The sequence below is a fragment of the Etheostoma spectabile genome, chromosome 21, assembly GCF_008692095.1.
Source record: "Etheostoma spectabile isolate EspeVRDwgs_2016 chromosome 21, UIUC_Espe_1.0, whole genome shotgun sequence".
In the NCBI taxonomy this organism is placed as follows: domain Eukaryota; kingdom Metazoa; phylum Chordata; class Actinopteri; order Perciformes; family Percidae; genus Etheostoma; species Etheostoma spectabile.
The window spans coordinates 5813250-5835500 of NC_045753.1; the positions used below are offsets into that span (position 1 = coordinate 5813250).

General features: G+C 39.8%; 1 protein-coding gene across 1 annotated transcript in view; it reads right to left on the bottom strand.

Moving 5' to 3' along the window:
- Window positions 1-439: 439 nt before the first annotated feature.
- The window catches only part of LOC116671522 (inositol polyphosphate multikinase), a 30296-nt gene continuing 8484 nt past the window's right edge, over window positions 440-22251 (bottom strand). Inside the window, exons 2-6 of the mRNA XM_032502879.1 lie at window positions 16357-16442; window positions 12257-12353; window positions 9758-9930; window positions 1651-1732; window positions 440-1513 (exon numbers count right to left, since the gene is read on the bottom strand). Of these exons, the coding sequence (XP_032358770.1) occupies window positions 705-1513; window positions 1651-1732; window positions 9758-9930; window positions 12257-12353; window positions 16357-16442 (1247 nt within the window). The 3' untranslated portion in view covers window positions 440-704. The remainder of the gene's footprint in view (window positions 1514-1650; window positions 1733-9757; window positions 9931-12256; window positions 12354-16356; window positions 16443-22251) is intronic.

Consider the following 22251-nt stretch of genomic DNA (forward strand, 5'->3'; position numbering starts at 1 on the left):
AATGTCAGCTTCTTGTTAATATAGTAGAACTAAATGGGAAAAATACTGATGCATAAATCTTAAAAAAGGGGCAGCTTCTACTGTATTAGTGGTATAGTAAATGTCGGATGTTTGACAGATTTTCATATGGCCTAGTTCTAATTTGAGGTGTACTGATATGCAACTTTGATAGAAACCTACCATTGGCTATGGTTTAAAGATATAACCCTATTTTCTATGAATGCATTTCAAATCGACTAAAGGTGAAGTCGTCGTGACATTCTAGGGCTGGTCTGAGCATCAGGTATCACGCAGCCAAAGTTGTGTTTAAGTACAGGGTCGCAATGCCTTCATGGATTGATTAGTGCATGTAGTACTGCTGATTACAGGCTCGCTGGTGGTTTTTGCCTCCAACGTTGCCTTCCAAAAACCACCAAACACCTCATCACGGGAGGGGGGGCGGTGGGAACGCCAGGAACGCAATTGTCAGCCTCTACTATCCCCACCTTGCTCACAGACAGACACACAAACACACACATGACCGATGAGCCATCACAAACAGGTGAGATGATGATGATGATGATGATAGTTCGGTTTTAATATTCACTTCTTTGATTCGTCCCTCGCGACGAATAAAGGTTTCTGTCTTTTGAGAAGAAAGGAGGGAGACAGCGGTTCACTGAGCAGGTAAGGAGGTAAAGAGAAAGGATGGAGGAGTGGGAGCTCTAAGCGGCGTCACAGAGGATCTGCTCCAGCACTGTCAGCAGGTTCTTGAGGCCGTAGATGTAGCCGTGATCGTGGCTCTCGCTCGGGAAAACGTGGGCAAAGTCGATCATCCTGACCTCCACCCCCTTGTCTTCTCCACTACCGTCTGTTGTGTTGCCTCCTCGTCCTTTCGGCTCCTCTCTCCTGCCTCTGCCCTCCCTCTCTCCATCCTCATCCTTCCCTTCCAGTTGGGATTTGTTTCCGTTTCGCGGTTGCTGCGACTCACCTGTTCGTTTCCATGCAGAGTTGTCTTCTTCGCACAGTGCTGGGATGTTATCTCCAGAAACGGGGCTCAGCGTCGTCTGCACAGCATCACCGTCTACGCTCTTGCCGCGGAGCTGACCCTTGGCACAGTGGTGGTGACCGCCCCTCCTGTGGTTGGTGTAGATGGTGGACAGGCTGTAGTCCCAGGGCACTGGAACCTGAATGTTGTTGTTGTTGTACTCAGCCACTTCCCCTTCGGGCCTCGCCCCTTCCTGTCTCTTTTTCCCCTCCCTGTGTCGACCGCTGTCCCCCGCCAATGACAACGCGGCAGTTTTCCCCGCACTTGGGCTGATCGGCGGCGTGCTGAGAAGGGACGAAAGGGAGGAGGAGGAGGAGGAGGAGGAAGAGGAAGGGAGGCCCTCGTAGACGAAGAGAAGGGAGCTGGCATAGAAGGCCAGCTGGTGCTGCGACTCAAACCAGCGGAGGATACATTGTACTCTGCTGATGCTGGCTGACACTGCGTCCTTCCTCAGACTAACCCCATTATGGAAGAATTTAGACAGGCCTGGAGGAGAGGAGAAGAGAGGGTGGGGAAGGAAAGGGGAGAGAAGAGAGTTATACACTGGCTGGTTATCTAACTGGCTGTTCTTCTCTCAGCATACATGTGACTACGCATGTGATAGCTTGAGAGTCCACACGTACCATCTTTAATGGTGTCCTTAGCCAGCCCCCTCCCGTAGTGCTGGTCATAGGAGTCAAATGTGTCACTGCACATCTTATACACCTGAAACAAAAGAAAATACATTACGTTAAGAGTGTGTGCGCTGTGGTTTTGTTGGTCCTTGTCCCTTAACCCACAATATGCTTTGTTTTTCATATACGTACATGTGTCTTATTAATGAACAAAGATTAATTTAGTTGTGAACTGACAGCAAATGACACAGCTCCTATTTCTCAGCTCCTCCCTCATACGTCGTCATATCATTTATAGAATTACACGAATAGAAAACAAGAATAGAATGTCTTTGTCATTTCACACAAGTGCAGTACCTGTGCAACAAGACTGTAGCAACCCCTTTACACTGTCAACACAATATATGAAAATATGAAAAAATACAAAATGTAAGTAGTGCAGAAGAAGAAAAAAAAAGAAAGAAGGGGAAACGTGGTGCCATACTATACTATAATACACTGTATATAATACAGTGTATTATATACATATATAAAAGTAAAAAAGTAAGAAAGATAAAGGGTTTGTATACACGTTATGCAAAAATATAGTTTGGTGTATCAAAAGTCCTGAGTATCAAATATTGCACAGTAATGAGATTAAGTGATTAAGTCTTAAATATTGAACTGTAATGAAAGTAACTGGTTTAGGTTGAAAAGAGTTGTTCATGCTGAAGAAAAGCCAATACACATGAAAGTAACAGCTGTGTACAATCTCTGTTATTGTGTTCATCTCTCAAAACTCCCAGAATGGCAACACATGTGTTAAGATGCATGCTGAGCGGGCATGACCATGACCGAAGTGCTGGTTCTCTTTAAATGATTGAACATTGACTCCATCTAGCGGTCCACAGCTGTAATCACGCCTGCCTCCATCACATCAAAGTGACCAGATGAGACTGCACATCAAACCATAAAGGCTATTGTTAGCCTGCAGCCTGCTGATGTTTGATCCAATTTGACACACGTCTGGATTTGTTGGCCTCTTGGAAGCTACAAGCAAGTTCTTAACCCTTTGGGTTGTCTTCCCGTCGACCATGCAACTTTTTGTTTTTCTGAGTCAACATTTTGACATTTTTTGTCGCTTTTTCCCCAAGTTTTTCTGTCACTTTTTCCAATGTTTTTAGACATTTTTGTGGAATTTTTCCTGCGTTTTTGAAGCTTTTTCTGACATTTTTGTCACTTTTTTCACCACATCTTTTTTTCAAAAGCTTCAAAAGCTTTGAAATTAAATAAAACTCCCAAATTCAATGAAAGTAAGGAACGGATCATTTATTTTACTTGTGAAGAGCGTTGTAGAGAATCATCCATGTCTCTTTTTGTTGTTGGTCGGAAAAAAAAACAAATTTGTGATATAGAAACTTTTTGAAAATGGGTCAAATTTGAGTTGAGGACAACAGGAGGGTTACGCACAAACCTGCAAAAGTGCTCCGCAGCGCTGTGGAGGAGGGTCTGGCACAGCTGACTAGCTAGATCATGACCAAGATGTTTTAACCCTTGTGTTGTCTTCCCGTCAACCATGAAAAAAAGTGATCGCTTTTTCTGACATTTTTGTCACTTTTTCAATGTTGTGGGTGCTTTTTAAAAAATGTTTTTTCCAGAGTTATTTGATACTTCTAATGTTGACATTTTCAGCTTATTTCAAAGGCCCATTTCTTTTGTGATAAAAAAAACTGAAATAGAGTCAAATTTGACCCGAGGACAACACAAGGGTTAAGGTGAACCACACACAACCATAAAATATATATAATATATAATAACCAGATACAAATTGCTCATTTCTTAGATTTATAATAAAATATGGTAATACAATTATGATTTCAGATAAGAACATGTAGGTTATGGATACTGCTGGTGTTCTTATCACAATTTAAGAGTTACCTACAGTATCCTTATTGATGATAAAAAAGGCAACAAAATTAATGTTTGTACAAAAAAAAAAAAAAAAGTAGTTCAAGGAGAGTCTCACAAATCAATATCCATGAATCATTGCCCAAATGGATGCTGGGAGGGTTCCTCAGACAGACAGATTTGCAGTTACCTCATGTAACTGCAATCACATGACTCGATGACTAGGCTAGTCTTATTAATGCAGATCATGGTTTTAACTCTCCACTGTATGTAAAAAGCCACGTTTGAAGAACACTAAGGGTCTTACATTTAGACCAGAAGGATTCTCTCCTATGCACTACACTTAATCACCTTTTTATCTTCCATCTTTCTCTAACTCTCTCCACCCACACTATCTTACTTCCATCAGGAAGATCATTAGCACTAACGAGTCTCTTCTCTATCTAAACAAACAGATAGCAGACATTAGTATGGGAATTTTCCCAGCTCAGTGCCATGCACGTTCTGTTCCAAACTGCCTGTTCTAGGGTACAAAAATGGATTTCTCCCGGTTTTTCGCAACCATCTGATTAAATTACACCTTGGGCTGTTATTTGCTCTTTGGCTCCATTCATCCCACCTGTGGGCCCATTTTTACAAACTTCCTACTGTACCGACAACATAATTCACAGACAATAAACCATTAAAAATGGATTAAATCAACTACGTAGAGAGAGACCAAACTTTGCAAGACACCTAATACTGTATGTCAGATGGATATATACAGTGTAGTGTACTGCTAAACTACTGTACTCCAATTTTGAGACATTTACTACCTTAGTACTTTATAGCTGTCACAAATGTGGACATCACTAATGAGATGATGAGTCTCTAACTGTGTGTCTGCAGAGCAGGTAGTATGTAGGAGCTTTTTTATTTTTTTTACTGAAAACAGCTGCCTACTGCTGCTGGAACTGAATCAAAAATTAAAGTTAAATTTTAAATTTAAAGCAGTAATAGACCGATTTTAGCGTCCGGCCGATATATCGGGCCGATATTTATTTTGCAGATTGTTCCCAGCATTATTTACAGACAGGTGTCCACAGGCAGCTCTGTGCTGCTGGAGACGCTGCAGTTCACGTGCAGATTTATGATATAAACTGAGGGAGCAAAAGCAGTATCGGCTCCAAATATCCGCTCAAAAAAAATCGGCAGCCGGTCACCGGCTAAGACTGATGGAAGAAAGAAAAAAAATAATAAAAAAAAATAAATCGGTATCGGAATTGACACTAAAAATCCATATCGGTCGATCCTTACTCCAAAGCAATGTTCTGAAAGAGGATAAAAAGCTCTGTATAGCTGAGAGGAACTGTAGAGTTGGTAATAATTCTCAGAGTCATTTGATTAATTGTCCATACAAAAAATATGGAGTAAGGCAACTTTAAGTGAAGTATGTTTTTCCTCTAAAGCACATTAGGAGATACGGGTAATTTCAGCCCTCTCCTCAGTATACGTTTCCTGCAAGAAGATGTTGGCTATGTGCAGGGTTTAAGTGAGCTTAACGTTTTAAATGAAATGTTTATTCTTGTTCTAACATCAAGTTCACCTTCAGTACGCTAATCTCCACCAGTCTCCATAGAGACGATATACGCAAATATCAGAGCACTAAGTGGACGGTGTATTTATGACAGGTGGAGCCATACAGCCATAAAGCTTTTTACACTACGAGGATCAGTTAAGGATCAGGTTGGGATCAGGTGAGGATCAGGTTAGGCAAACACTGCCAAGTCTTCAAGGACAAACCATCAATCAGTGGACTGTTTCTTCAGGCACACAAACACTGGCAATCAGAAAAGTTACTCATTTTCTCAAAACACAAGTCATGACTTGCTCTCAGCCCTGAATAACACCCACACCCACCCTCACCCCTATCTTCATCCACTACTCGTGCTGAAGAGGCTTCTGTTCTCTCTGTCCCTCTTATGTAAGTTGATGGTACGTTAAGTGTCTGTGGATAAATGTGTCAGCCTTAGCAGTGTGGACTTTCTGGGACTGAATTGTTCTACCCATTGAGTTTGATGAATAACCTTTTTTTCATGTATAAAAAGAAGTTTAAATAGGTGAAATACTTTAAATTTATACTTAATATGTTTTGTTCATAAATTCAGTGTATTTGATTTATATAGCCCAGTATCAGAGTTCACAGATTTGCCTCAAAGGGCTTTTAAAATTTGTTGAGCATACAATTTACTTTATTTTAGTAATTTTGCCTTTTAGTTTGAATGTCTTAGATCATGTCCTAGCAGGCTATGTGACACTCTATAAAAGTTTGTATTTTTGAAGGGTGTACATAGTGACATAAGACAATTATTTAAAAAAAAAATGACAACAGCAAAAGAAAATCCATGCATGATGTCTATTGGCGTTTTTCCATTACATGTACTAGAAAATGGTACGTGCTTGACTCGCCTAAACTCCACTTTTTTGTTTTTTCCATTATGAAAAAAAGTACCTGGTCCTAGCTACTAGATTTAGTATTAGGTTCCAAGCGAGCTCAGGCGATACCAAAGGGTGACGTGAAAACCAGCAGACTAATGATTGATCATAGAGAATCGTCACTAATTACTCAGTCATCATTGCTAGCGACAGACATCCCCGTCCCCCATAAATTGGCAGGAATCAAGGGGGTAAGCAATCATCCGGAAAGTGTACCTCCTATGGGGAGATTCTGAGGCTAACAAGCCATCAACTTCCGTTAGCATTCCATGGACTCCCATTCATTTTGGCGTCACTTTGACAGCAAATAACTTTAAATCTGAAGCGTTTAAAGACTCTATTGGCCCACTGTTTATTTCTAAAGAAACACGACAATGTATAAAAGGCTCCTGGACTATGAGAACTTGGTTTGGCTATATTTTATTAAATAAACAAAAGAGTTTTGTTGAAAAATGTGTTAAACTCAGCAGTGTAAGGTTTAGAAAAAACATCAGTTTTGAAACTGCAGTATAATACTGGCATCAGTCTAATTTTAAACAATGCCCAGTGTTCCAAACCACTATGAACACACCAATGAATTCATAGAAATTCTTTTCACAGAAACAGTTAATGTAGCTCACTGGGTGTATCTGTTTGTTTCTTGCTGCAGGCAGGAAAACCCAAACCAGGAAACTTTACTGATGATGATAGTGACAGTAGGTTGCAATGGAAACTGATCAAAGTGATAACGCTTCGCTATTTGACTCTCTTGGAAACTGATCAAAGCGATAAACGCTTCGCTATTTGACTCTCTTGGAAACTGATCAAAGTGATAAACGCTTTGCTATTTGACTCTCTTCCTTTCCTTTCCAAAGAAAATCTATTTGACCCATGTGGACTAAATAATGAGACAGCGACATGATGCATGTTTACCGCAACAGTCTGGTTAGGTACTCACCAAACCACTTCAGATAAACAACAGCTATTTACACAGGTGTGTGTGTGTGTGCGTACTATGTGATAAACACATAAGATGGTGAATGATGAGCTGTTGAGCTCAGTCAATGATGTAATCATATTTCACATATCACCTGGGTTAAACATTGACCCAAGGCTGTTAAACAGTATCCCATGTTGTTCATCACTGTGTGTATGAAAGGCATTATCAATTACTTTGGTTATTGTGTTACTATGGGTGGGGTATTTAGCTGAAGAAGTATTTTGATTCTATATACAGTTTTCCAAAAGAGTACGGCTATGAAAACTGTGCTTTTATCTACAACTTGTCTTAAAACTTTGTGTTAGTGTATACTTATTTAAGTTGCACTGTTTGGTCTGTTAATTATATGCATTTTTTAGTTATTTCTGTCTGTGCCCACTGACAAATTTGTACATTGTTTTGTAAGATGTAGTTTAAAGGTCCCATGACACGGTGCTCTTTGGATGCTTTTATATACCCCTTAGTGGTCCCCTAATACTGTATCTGAAGTCTCTTTTATATAGACCTTAGTGGTCCCTAATACTGTATCTGAAGTCTCTTTTATATAGACCTTAGTGGTCCCCTAATACTGTATCCGAAGTCTCTTTATATAGACCTTAGTGGTCCCTAATACTGTATCTGAAGTCTCTTTTATATACCCCTTAGTGGTAGTGATGGTCGAATGAAGCTTCATGAACCAGTGTCTTTATTTTCTGAGCCCACTAGATGGCGCTCTCTGTTTCCAGAATTGGTTGAGAACATAGTGAATTAGAATGCTTAGGCCTTTTCTTAAAACAAGAGCGCCATCTAGTGGGCTCAGAAAATAAAGACACTGGTTCATGAAGCTTCGTTTGGCCATCACTACTTAGTGGTCCCCTAATACTGTATCCAAAGTCTCTTTATATAGACCTTAGTGGTCCCTAATACTGTATCTGAAGTCTCTTTTATATAGACCTTAGTGGTCCTAATACTGTATCTGAAGTCTCTTTATATAGACCTAGTGGTCCCTAATACTGTATCCGAAGTCTCTTTATATAGAAACTTAGTGGTCCCTAATACTGTATCTGAAGTCTCTTTTATATACCCTTAGTGGTCCCTAATACTGTATCCGAGTCTCTTTTATATAGACCTTAGTGGTCCCCTAATACTGTATCTGAACTCTCTTTATATAGACCTTAGTGGTCCCTAATACTGTGCCTGAAGTCTCTTTTATATAGACCTTAGTGGTCCCTAATACTGTATCTGAACCTCTTTATATAGACTTAGTGGTCCCTAATACTGTGCCTGAAGTCTCTTTTATATAGACCTTGAGACTATGAGACTAGATATTGCTTAGATTTGAATCATTATAGTAAATGTTGTCTTTTCTTGGTTTTAAAGGCTGCATTAGAGAAAAGCAATGTCCTTTTCTGAACTTACCAGACTGTTCTAGCTTTTCTATTACATTGCCTTTACCCACTTTGTCATCGTTATTTATCAAAACTCATTGTGTAAAAACAAATTTAGTTAAAGCACCATCTGTCAACCAAACAATATCGTGGTAATATATGTATAATATCGACATTGACGTATTTGATTTACTCCATTTTGCCCAGCCCTAAGTAGAAGAGACTAAAAAAAATTGTCCTAAAGACCAAATTTTTATTGTTTTTAGCTCCAAATGGCCACAGTTGTTAAATACAAATCTACATTAAACATCCTTTTAGAAGCCTACAGGATGAATGCAGTGTGCCCCTGATTTCTGGTACAAAAGTTGTGTCACCAGGTTTTGTTTGATACTCTACAAGTGGTTGTTATTCCCAGACTGGCTAGTTTTTCCACTCGAGTTGGGTTGATTTCTGGACTCACTGGTCCGGTCCGGTGTACCGGGCTGAACCGGTCTAATTCTAGGCAAACCAGTTGAACAGGCATTTGCAACAATGACACCTGGTAAATACAAAAGGAGCCTACAACAAGCATCAACAGCATCCATGTCTGAAGTTCAGCAGAGCTTTCTGCTGAGTAAACTGCAGAGGATCAGCGACACCACCGCCACACATGGACGTGTATGTTGTCTAAATGGATGTAATACATAGATCTTAAGAAATAAACTTAACATTTACGGGTGAAAATATTGTCAAAATAATAAATAATTGAGAAACCGATCAATATATTTAAATAGTGTTGCTTTAAATTTTGCTCTGGCATCTTCTCTAAGTTTGTATTCCACACAGTATACATATATATATATATATATATATATATATAGACCCCAACCGGCCCGTCAGACACCGCCTACCAAGAGCCTGGGTCTGACCGAGGTTTCTGCCTAAAAGGAAGTTTTTCCTTGCCACTGTCGCACTGTTGCTTGCTCTGGAGGAGACTACTAGAACTGTTGGGTCCTTGTCAATTCTGGAGTGTGGTCTATCTGTATAGTGTCTTGAGATAACTCTTGTTATGAATTGATACTATAAATAAAATTGAATTGAATTGAATATATATATATATATATATATGATTTACTATTTTGGCTGGTAAGAAATATGCTCGATCTATCTACTAGTCCCCTTAGCCGGTGAGCGACAAATGTAATTTCGAACACTGAATAGGAGTCATTAATCAAACTCTAATCGCAATGAAAAGCGTATCCATTTCCTGGTTGTTGTTCCGATCAGGTGTAAAGAGTGCCAGTAGAGGTAATTTCTAAGACTGAAATACGCCAGTTTCAAACTAAAAAAAGAATTATTATATTAACCCCCACTCAGAGTTTGGAAATCCTTAGCTTGGTAGATTAAAAATCCTCAACACCAAACTCACCCTCATGCCAAGAACCAGAAAGCCAATCTCCTCCATCAGTGGGTATTTCCTGATCTGCTGCTCCCGTTTCTCTTGCGAGGCGAATGGATCGTAGCTCCGCTGGCCCAGCTTCACGTCCATGATGCACGGCTTGACGAAGCGTCGGGTCACATCCTCCAGCTTCAGGTACAGGTCTGAGCAGAGGCACGGAAACAGAAGTGAGGCTGTGTGGTATGGAGTTGTACTAGGTTGTTCATATGAGACTGATGTCAAGAAATGTTTCAGATGTGATAGGATGGAGGTTCTCGTTGACTTTTATCTGCCTGTTAACTCTGGTGTTGTCCTCCCGCCAACCTGCAAATTTTCAAATGAAAAACCTCTTATCAACGTTTTTGCTTTTTCAAAGTTTGTCGACCTTTTCTGAGCCTTTTGAAATTGTCGGTTTTTATCCCAAATTGGTAAAAAAAATAATGTTTGCCAATGTTTGGCATTTTTCCACATTTTAGTCACTTTTATTGACATTTGTCTATTTTTGACATTTTTCTTTTATCAATTATTCTTTTCTCCAAATGCTATACAACTGACAAAAAACACCCAAATTCAATGAAAGTAGTGAACTGATTATTTATATTTTTATTATTTAGACAATTTGTTTGAAAGAAACCCAAATTTCCGATATAATTTTTTTTGAAAGGGGTCAAACTTGACCAGAAGACAACAAGAGGGTTATTATCTTCATTTTTGAGAGAAATGTTTACAGTGTAATGTGGGAGGACCTTACCTCTAGCCTTTAGCTTTACATTACCTTTAGCAGTTTATTTAACCTGCTGTAAATTTAACTGAAATTGCACCAGTACCATCGTTCCTAAAAGTGAAATTGATGGGGCTTTAAACCAGTTGTCCCATTGAGAGTTGCAGCAGACCCAGACCAGTATATAGGTTTATTGCTTGTTGTAGATATATCTGTATATAACAAGAAAATGCAGGACAAAAATGCCAAACTGGGTTGGACCATTTTGAACACTGACATTTTTAGTTTTCAAATGTCAATTGTCCTGCTCAGAATACATCTTGACCACAGGTGGAAAATCAAGATAGTTTGTTTATGTTATGCCAAATAACGTTGGTCAAAATTAGGATTTTCTTTAACTCTCGGGACTTGGGTAACAGGGAGATAGATATTAGGGGTGTTAAATTTAATCATTGCATCGATGTATCGCGATGCGGACCAGGACGATTTTGCATCGATGCAGGGACGGACCATTAGCAATTATTGCCTACTGATGTTACCTGGGGCCTGTTGCACAAAAGTAGAATATAGATATCCAGGATAAGTGAAAAAGCACAGCTTGACTTGGTGTGATCCGCTCATCGCGGCTTAATTGGTTGCACGTTTGTCGAGCCAGGAAGAGAAGGTGAAGCAATGTCGAGCCAGGTGTAGATAGCTGGGATAAGTGCACGTTCACGGCTTTCTTAAATAGACCACGTATTGATCACAGATTTACTGATGCAGAAATGGAGAAGATGCATGCAGCATATGTTTCACCCAATGAGCAGCAGCTTCTAATGGAAAGTAACAAAGAGATGAAGAATATGCAAAAAGGGAAATACGGCTGTTATCAAACGGAGAGAAAAAGCCGAACAGACTAAAGCGGACCGACTGAATGAGTAAGGATGTAAAACTATCTACTTAGCCGACTAGTCACTCCCCTTTTTTACAAAGTGGTAGGCTACACTGTGTTTTAATTGCATTAAATATGCTTGTTTAATGTGTTGGTTTTATTACTGTATCTCTTTTTATGTGATAAATGTGCTGGTTTTACCGTAAAGTGTCTTTTGTGTAGCCTACCATGTAAAGCACAATATAAATAAAATGTATTGTTATTTAGCCTACTTTGGCTTAACAGTGAGCAGAGGGAATTATGTTCCTCAGGAAATGTGAAGAAACACGTTTCAAAACATAAACACATTTCCCTAACATAAGTTATATGTAGTTATTACTAAAATAATGTGATAATAATTTGTTTTATTGTCACAACAGAACATCAACATATATTTAAGTTCTGATGAATAAAATGTATAAAATACAAACTTAAGATTTGAAACTTAAAGTCCTTTGAACAAAAACACGTTGACAAAAAAAAAATCAGTGTTAACAACAGGGACGTTGTAGAGCGTCCTCTGGTGGACGAACTATGCAACGCCAACGCTCATAAAATGGTTGGCATTGCGTTTTTATTTTTTAAATATTAATTTATCATAATAATTTATTTGTCATTATAAATGTTTTTTTTTATCAGCCATTATAAATGCAGATACAGACAGATCGGGAAATGCCTAAAATCGGCCCGCCGATAAATCGGTCGGGCTCTAATGAAAACCATGTGTAGCAATATAATATAATACGGAGGAGGTGATACATCGTGACGCATCGTGATGCATCGTAATATCGAATCGGATCGTGAGATCAGTGAAGATTCACACATAACAGATACACACACACAAAGTTCTGGCTCTTACCATTGGGGCTGTCAGGAGAGGACCAGGTCCCGTAGTACTTGGGTAGATGGTTCTGTAGCTGCAGAAGGCATGGATCACAGCAGTCCTCTGCATACACCTAAGACACACACACATGGCCATACGCAGGGTGTTAGAAACACTAGTGTTAACTTTGTCAGATTAGACAGACTAAATATGGTTGTCAACAACCTTTTTTTCAAGATAACAAGACTGCACCAATGTCCATAAACGCTAACAAAGACTAAATTAACATGCATTATACTGTATTTGTAAAAAAAAACGAGACCAAAATGTTTTGCATAAAATAAAAACTAAGATAAAATCTCTCTCCATTTTCATCTACTAGTGCAGCGCCCGTTTAGAGTGCCGCGGTTCAATCGCGGCTTGGCTGCAACCCAGAGATTCGGCGTGTCCCTTTTTTTGTCTAGCCGTCACACATCCAGGTAGCATTGTGGGCGGGGGAGGGAGGAAGCCCGGTTTAGCCTGCTAAAGAAGCCGCGACAGCGTGTAGCCCCGGGCAAGGGAAGGAGACAAGCTTTCAGCCTGCCGGTGAAGCCGCTCAACAGCTTGCAGAACAACCGGAGAAATGGAGGCTATGCAACTGCTGGCAACAAAACAAGATGCTGTAGAGCCCAGGAGCCCTGGCTCTTATCTAACATGTGTCTGTGTAACAAGGTGCTGTAGAGCCCAGGAGCCCTGGTTCTTATCTAACATGTGTCTGTGTAACAAGATGCTGTAGAGCCCAGGAGCCCTGGTTCTTATCTAACATGTGTCTGTGTAACAAGGAGCTGTAGAGCCCAGGAGCCCGTGCTCTTATCTAACATGTGTCTGTGTAACAAAGTGCTGTAGAGCCCAGGAGCCCTGGCTCTTATCTAACATGTGTCTGTGTAACAAGGTGCTGTTGAGCCCGGGAGCCCTGGCTCTTATCTAACTTGTGTCTGTGTAACAAGGAGCTGTAGAGCCCAAGAGCCCTGGCACTTACCTAACATGTGTCTGTGAAACAAGGTGCTGTAGAGCCCAGGAGCCCTGGCTCTTATCTAACATGTGTCTGTGTACGATTGTATTTGCATGAAGGAAGTGGCTTGATATAAAACGCATTTAACAAAGTTGCATTCAACAAAAATCCTTCAACAAATTTATATTGTCAGATAATTATGACATTTAACCAATATTTGAAATGTGTGAAACACAATTTGACTGAAATGGTTATCAGAAATAATCTCAGAAATAATTTATTTAAAAAAAAAAAAGATTAAAATGTTTTGACTAAAACGACTAAAACTGACTAACAAAAAAAGATACTGTATGTGAATGACAGAATTTGAATAACACTAACAAGGACATTTGGCACAAGACTAAATAAAAAATAGGTGACAAAATGAACACTAAAAAACACCAAGGTCCATGAACTCAGCAGGGGGGTTCGAAGGGCATGAAATTGATCTCCCTGATCTAAATATGTGCAGTTGATGTTTGGAGAGCAAAACTTAGATTTAATTAAAGTTCTGGTAAAGGGAAATTCACAGTACATACACCAATTAAATCTAATCATAACCATCTCTTTAGCGCTCTGTCTAACTGCCTGTCCCTTACTCTGCAACTCCTACCTTGTTTCTCCTGGCAAAGTATATTAAAAAAAATTATTAAGTCAAATTATATACACATTCTGGGGCGCCCTGGTAGCACACCTGGTTGAGCGTGTGCCCCCATGTACTAAGGCTCAGTCGTTACAGCAGCAGCCCGGGGTTCGAGTCCGACCCGCAGCCCTTTGCTGCATGCTATCCCCCCTCTCTCTCTTCCCTTTCCTGTCTTCAGCTGTCCAATCAAATAAAAAGGACAAAATTCCCCCCAAAAATTCTTTGTTTATTTTTTTGCATCATTTTAGAATTATAAAAATGTGTCTCAAACAGTTCATAACGATAACCAAATTGGGGGTTTTACAATAATTTTTACATACAATAATACTATATAACGATACTATAATTATATTAGGGGTTTGTGTTGTTAAATTGAGCCTATAAATTAATTGACGGAGTCTCTTCATTTTTGTCTGTCTCAGTGAAGAAAGTAAACACAGGATCAATTGATATTTATATGTAAAGGTTACCGGCTGCTAGCATCATCTTGCAGTTGAAATAAAAAAAATTACAATAAAATAGGAATGAAAGGGAAACTAGCCAACATCATGATGGATGAATACTATTTGGTGGGACCGAACAGGAGCGGTTTGTCAGATGATGTCTGTGGATGAATGCATTGAACTACAAGCAGTCAACAAGTAACCTTCCCTGGTTACCTGTATCACGCTTTGCATGGTTTCCATGGAGTTGTTGACATAATCAAAGAAACATCATACTAAGTCAAAATTTTGTAGAAACGACAAGATCACACACACGCAATGATGATGATCGCGAGTCGGTACTCTTGGCGTTATACAATAACTTTGTTATTTTTAGCCAGTTATTGCGCACACACACGCACACGCCAGCCCGCGACCACGCGCCACAACGCGCACAACACGCACACCACACACACACACACACACACACACACACACACACACACACACACACACACACACACACACACACACACACACACACACACACACACACACACACACCACACACACACACACACACACACACACACACACACACACACACACACACACCACACACACACACACACACACACACAACACACACACAACACACACACACACACACACAACACACACACACACACACCCACACACACACACACACACACACCCCTCTTATTTCGGAGGCTTTTCTACCCGACGAGAAAACAATTCTGATGAAAAGTGAAAATCGGAATTTTGTAGCATGAAATGGTGAACGTTGAACACGGCATATGCATAAACTGTTTTCACATGAACAGTATAACAGCAGTCCCATATTGTTGAATATGTCCTGTTATAGTTGCTAGATTTCCAACCCTGTGCAGGAGGTCAGGTCAGTGTGAGATGTGTGTGTCGTTGGGATTAGGTTAGACGGGGTTGTGTCAGGAGACAGCCGGACGTGATACCATGACTCACTCCTGTTTGTATGAGACTTGCTGAGGCTGACAGTGCTGCTAAGCTCTAAAGCCAACACTGAAGCTCTGAAGCCACAGACACACTTGTGCCACTTTGTGATTACATAGACCCATATGGAATGTCCGATGTTTACACTGATTATCAAGAATTCACATTTCTCTGTGCATTCACTTTGTGTTGAACAAGTCAGTATGTGAGTCACAATAGAGGTAAATGCTCATACAAACACATGTACAGCTCTAAATACACAGCGAAATACCTTACAAAGGTCTATCTCATTACTGTATTATGGGAAGGTGTGTAATACTGTATCAATGAATGATAGAACTTGTGGCCTGGTTGGATCAGTTGGTAGAGCAGGCGCACATATACATAGAGTATGCCTTGACGCAGAGGTCCAGGATTTTGAGTCCAACCTGGGATGATTTCCTGCATGTCTTCCTTCCCTCTCTCTCCCCTTTTTCACCTAGCGTGAAAGTCCTGTCAACTTTGTGGCATTTTAGGCCTTCATTTGATAAGAGAGCTTAGACATGAAAAGGGGCGAGAGAGGGGGAACGACACACAGCAAAGTGTCACAGGTTGGAGTTGAACCTGGAGCCTCTGCGGCTAGGACTGAGGTTCTGTACATGGGGCCCACGCTCTACCAGGTGAGCTATCCAGGCGCCCCAATATCAACAATAAAACTACTCAACATTTTTTTAACACTGAAGACAAAAAGGCCTCAAATTAAAGAAGTTCTTTGTAGATTCATTAGATTTGTTACTTTGGGTGGACAGTTCAGATAAACGGTGTTTCACTCCATGCAAGGAGCTCCCCGCAAAGTTTTTCAATTGAAAAATAGTTTTCCCTTTTTTTTTAAGCTTTTCAAACGGTTTTCACACTATACTCTAATAATGTTACTAAACTTGCTTTTATGTTTATGAATACATATAAACTGAACAAAATGAGCCCTATGTACAGTATATACTATACAGGTGTTGATGGTGTTGTGTGTGTAATCATGTGGGACTATAGAGGGTTATGAATGCATCACCATTACCATGCTGTAAAACTGCTTCTCTCGCGGACCTCTGGGTGGAGGCTGAAGCTGCTTCAGGACCGTTCCATCGGGATGCTGCAAAATACCTGCAACATATACAAATATGGCAGTGAAAATCAAAGCAAAGCAAGCACTGCAGAAAAAAAGGATTAACAGCTGACAAAAAGAACCTCAGTTGAGCCTTGTTTGAGCATACCAGTGCTACAGTACTAAAGTACAGAAAAAGTCAGCCGTTGATTCATAACAGAAATACATCATTGTAAATGGTAAACACATTGTTCAGTTAACCATAAACGGTTCACTGTGTTCACTGACTTCTAAACTGAGGATAATGTGAAATATTGAATCAAACTCTGACATGTAGCCAACAAACACACCTAGACAGCAGCAATAAAATACCAGGAGAGAGAGATTAAAACAGAGGGAGCACTTTGTAGATGACGTGTAAGAACTTAAAAGGTAGAATCTATTAATATGGGGTGAGGATATTGTTTTAAAGGTCGCATGACATGGTGCTCTTCGGATGCTTTTATGTAGGCCTTAGTGGTCCCCTAATACTGTATCTGAAGTCTCTTTATATAGACCTTAGTGGTCCCCTAATACCATATCTGAAGTTTCTTTTATATAGACCATAGTGGTCCCCTAATACTGCATCTGAAGTCTTTTTTATATAGACCTTAGTGGTCCCCTAATACCATATCTGAAGTCTCTTTTATACCCCACCAGAGCACTGCGCTCCCAGATTGCCGGGTTACTTGTGGTTCCTAGAGTCTCTAAAAGTAGAATGGGAGCCAGAGCGTTCAGCTATCAGGCTACTCTCCCATGGAACCAGGTTCCAGTATAGGCTCAGGAGGCAGACACAGTCTCCACATTTGAGAGTAGGCTTAAGACTTTCCTCTTTGATAAAGCTGAGTGAGGAGACTATGGAGCGTGAGATTGGTCGGAGAATCGGAGCAGCCGGTGCGGTATTACATTTGGTTTATCGCAATTTTCGTTCCTACCCTCACCTATGGTCATGAAGGCTGGGTCATGACCGAAAGAACGAGATCTAGGGTACAAGCGGCCGAAATGGGTTTCCTCAGGAGGGTGGCTGGCGTCTCCCTTAGAGATAGGGTGAGAAGCTCAGTCATCCGAGAGGAGCTCGGAGTAGAGCCGCTGCTCCTTTGCGTCGAAAGAAGCCAGTTGAGGTGGTTCGGGTATCTGGTAAGGATGCCTCCTGGGCGCCTCCCTAGGGAGGTGTTCCAGGCACGTCCAGCTGGAAGGAGGCCTCGGGGAAGACCCAGGACTAGGTGGAGAGACTATATCTCCAACCTGGCCTGGGAACGCCTCGGGATCCCCCAGTCGGAGCTGGTTGATGTGGCTCGGGAAAGGGAAGTTTGGGGTCCCTTACTGGAGCTGCTGCCCCCGCAACCCGATATTGGATAAGCGGTCGAAGATGGAGATGGAGATTTCTATTCTTGCCAACATTTAGGAGAGCTCCAGAGGTGTCCTAACATGTTTAGAGTTACAGGGAATTCGAATGGTGACTGAGTTGCTGGTGAGGTTGTGTTCTTTTCAGGGTTATAATACTATGAGACAGGATTTTACAGCTCTGGAGTTATCAGGTAATGCCCACTGACAATGTGTTGCAGTAACAATGGTTCAACTATTCTGCCGGACACGGAATAGATTGAAAGATTGATAACTTCTTGCTGGATCACTCTGCATCATCAGCCCCACTACGGCAATGTCAAAATGCAGTTTTTCAACAGCGGTGACTTGGGTCAACGTTGAGTCAATATTTTACAAATTGGAGTGTTCTTAGTAATGTTTACTTCAAGCACTAAAGCCCTGAGATTCCTGATAAATACAGCCCATATGGCTGTATATTGTCATATCAGCTGATCAGCCACATCTCACACCATGCAATTTGTTTGTTTGTTTGTTTGATTTGGATCCCCATTAGCTTCAGCATCCACTAAAAGCTATTCTTCCTGGGGTCCTACAATCTTTTCTTTGACAATACTCATGACATTTCATTACACACACACAGACATACATTTGAAAATACAAATCATAAGTAAATCTTACAGTTAACGCAATTAATTATGATTTTTAACTGTTTTTACTTGTGTTTTATCTTTTTAACTGATTTTCTGTAAAGCACTTTGAATTGCCCTGTTGCTGAAATGTGCTATACAAATAAAGCTGCCTTGCCTTGCCTAATACATGAAACAAAAGACACCACTTCGAATAGATTAATCTATTTTAAGAAATACAATAACAAAAGCCCTATACAAAACTATTTTATATTAAATATTTAATTCCTTTGAAATAAATATGTCTTAAAGGATTTTTTTAAAGCCATACTTAGAGTTCTGTTTGATAGTCGTTGGGAGAGAGTTCCATATACTCACTGCTCTGTACCTAACTGAACGTTGAATTGACTGAGTTTTCACTTTAGGTCAAATAAAACTCCCTCCTACTGCATGCCTCGTTGGATAATGATGTGTAGCAGTACTAAAGGATAGTTTTGTGTATAAAGTAAAAGGTGTTTGGTTTGTTCTAACATTATGTAAAAAAAACATTAGCAAATACAAAAATCTATTTTTAACTTTAAGCCATGAGTTGTTCATGCATTTTATCAACATTTGATCTAAACCCACACGAGAGGGCCACACGTGCAGCTTTATTCTGAATCACTTGTAATTTTTTCATATTAATTGCTGAAGTGCTGGACCACACCACTGAACAGTAATCCAGATGTGAAAAAAACAAAGCCTGAAGGACTTGTTTAACTGTCTGTGGTGTGAAGATGTTTGCACACCTTTTAATAACTGTCAAGGTATTGCCCATTTTAGTTACCAGTTTCTGAACGCGTTTGTCCCAAGACAATCAATTGTCAATCATCACACCCAAAAGTTTAGCCTCTTCTCTTTGCTCTACAAATGTTTGCTCTATACTGAGTTCAAGTTTTGGTTTGGAACTTAAAGAAAAATGAGTTCCAACCACTAAACTGGTAGTTTTAGATACATTGAGAATCAGTTTGTTACTCCTGATCCAGTCCATCACTGACTGTAGCTCTCTCTGTAGTTCAGTGTTTAGATCATCAATATCATTTCCTGATAAATATATAGTAGAATCATCAGCAAACATTGAAATGCTCGCTTTATCTAAAACAGATGGTAAATCATCAGTAAAGATTGTGTAAAGGAGTGGCCCAAGACAACTTCCTTGAGGCACTCCATGTTTCATAAGCCTTACCTTTGAAAAACTTCCACTGAGGTAAACAAATTGTCCCCTGTCAGTCAAATAACTTTCCATCCATAATAATGCAGCTTGTGAAAAACCATAATATTCCAATTTCTTTTAACAGTAAGTTGGGGTCAATTATATTAAATGCTGCAGTAAAATCAAGCATCACAACACCTATTATTTTTCTCTCGTTCATATCCTTAAACCAGTCATCTACCATCTGAGTCATTGCAGTGGCTGTTGAGTGTGAAAAACCTTAAGTAAATTATTATTTAAAAAATAAAACAGAATCTGTTCATAAACAATGCTTTCCATTATTTTACCAAGAATTGCTAATAAACTTATTGGTCTACTGTTTGATCAAAAAAAAGGCATTTTCTTATTCTTTGGTATTGGCACAACTTTACATATTTTCCATGCTTGCAGACATTTATTTTCCATAAAACACATTAATTATATGAGCATTAGTAGGAGCAATGATTGAAACTATTGGCTTAATCAATTTATATTGGAGATAGTCCACACCGGGTGGTTTGTTTTTACAATTCATCAGAAGTAATTCAACTTTCGAAACACTGACACTCTTAAATTTAAAGCTACATGTTTTACCTTCCATGAGCTTATTTATCAATGTTTTTGACAAATCCGTGTTGTGTAGCTGTGTAGTATTTTTAAGATTGTTTATTTTATTTATGAAATAATCATTGAGACAATTTGCTATTTCACTTGGTTTAGTAAGAAAACGGACCAGTGCAAATTAGGCAAGAAAAGTGCATCCAGTGCACATAGTCTTTTGTAAAGTGTAAAAAAAGTATCCCATAAAGTGCTGTATCACAAAGTCAATATATTCCAAGGAAGGAGCGGTTTGTCGTTTAAGTTCTTCTTCTCTTTAGTTCAGTGACCACTTGTTTCCACACGTCATCCGTGTTGAAAAGACCATGCAGCATAAAAGGGTGTAAGCCTCTCCTTCACCCGCCGTTAGCATTCCATTGACCGCCATTCATTTTGGCGCCACTTTGACAGTGAATAACTTGTTAGCGTTTAAAGACTCTATTTGTCTGTTGATTATTTCTAAAGAAACGCAACAATGTATAAAAGGTAATGGAGCCCATTACCTTGTAGCTCACGTTATGGCTCCGTAGCAGACGTTTTTATAAAGATAGGCTAACGATTGTGTCATAACCACACAACTTATTGTCGCAAAGTAGAGGAATTGCTTAAGTACAGGGTAAGCCCGCAGCTCGCGTTAGCTGTTTAGGTTTAATTACTAATGTTAACTACCATGTTAGTTAGCAGTAATACCTACGCTCTCCGTCTCTGCTGATTGGGAAGGATTGAGATTTCCCTTGGCACAGCTACCAGAAGACTTACAACTTTCAGACAGGTTGCTCATGTCACATCTACGTTGTCAAGCTCAGTTGGAGGCTGCTCAGCAACGCTCAGCTATCACCGGAAAAGAGCTTCTAATAGACTTCACTGGTCTCCATCCAGAACAACGGGATCTGTTGGTCCATTTCTTTAACTGTCTATGGCAACATATTGTCTTCCATAACTTAAAACATACATTACTTATAATAATTTGTAATAGTTAATCGTGCCTTTCTGGTAGAACATCGTCTATTATACAGTACATAACAGATTTATAAGAAAGCTCAAATCAAACACTTAACTTGTCCCAGACTTCTTTTGTTCTGTAACAATCAATTAAGAGATGACGCAGCAGGTTTTAGTTGTTACATAGCAACTCCATGCCACCCTGTTTCCAGCGTAGAAAGCAAGATGCACTGAGGAAAAGATGAGCGTCCCGTTACATCATCACATGCGGACTACAGCTGATTACAAATGGACTCAGTGAGCTTGCAGTGGAAAGGATTAGTCTGCTCTTTGATCTATCAATTCTTCTAAGACCTCACAGAAGTACACAGACACACGCAATTACTAAAGACTATACTGAACCTCCATACACATGTTAAAATAGCCAGCACACTAGTCAGAATCCTAAGACCAAGCAGGAGGCAGTCATCCCTTCAATCTTCAGCTACTGTCGCTCTGTTTCTACAGGCAGTGACAGCTCAAACGGGCTGTGTGAGCAAGGCTCATAAGTATTGATCCACACACCATCGGTCCAAGCCATGCAAACATCACTATCCCTTGTGTTGTCCTCCCGACATGTCACTAACAACAGCTTACCAATAGTTTTACACAACTTTTTGAGATTCAATGTTAATAAAACCTCATTTATATGCAATTATACCTAATATTTGAGTAAACAAATAACAGAAATTACAAACTATTTTGACTAAGAGTTAAGATCAGAGGAACTAACGTTAAGTGGATGAGTTTAGACAGGATACTGAATTGTATTCATTTTAATTTTCACCAAAAATTCAGTGAAAATTATCAATTTTATTTGCAAAGAACGATGTATGGAATCCATCGTTTTTTTGTGTGGTAATTTGATTAAAATAAAACCCATATTTCTGATGTAGACATTTTGAAATTTGTAAAATTGACCCAAAGACAGGAGGGTTAATCGCGCATTAACACTACAAAGGCTGCATAGTGACAGCATTAGTCAATATCCTAAACATTCCACTTCCGGGATTGCTCCGTTGCAGACGTAAATTCGGCCGGATTTCACCCATTTTGGTTTCCGTTGCC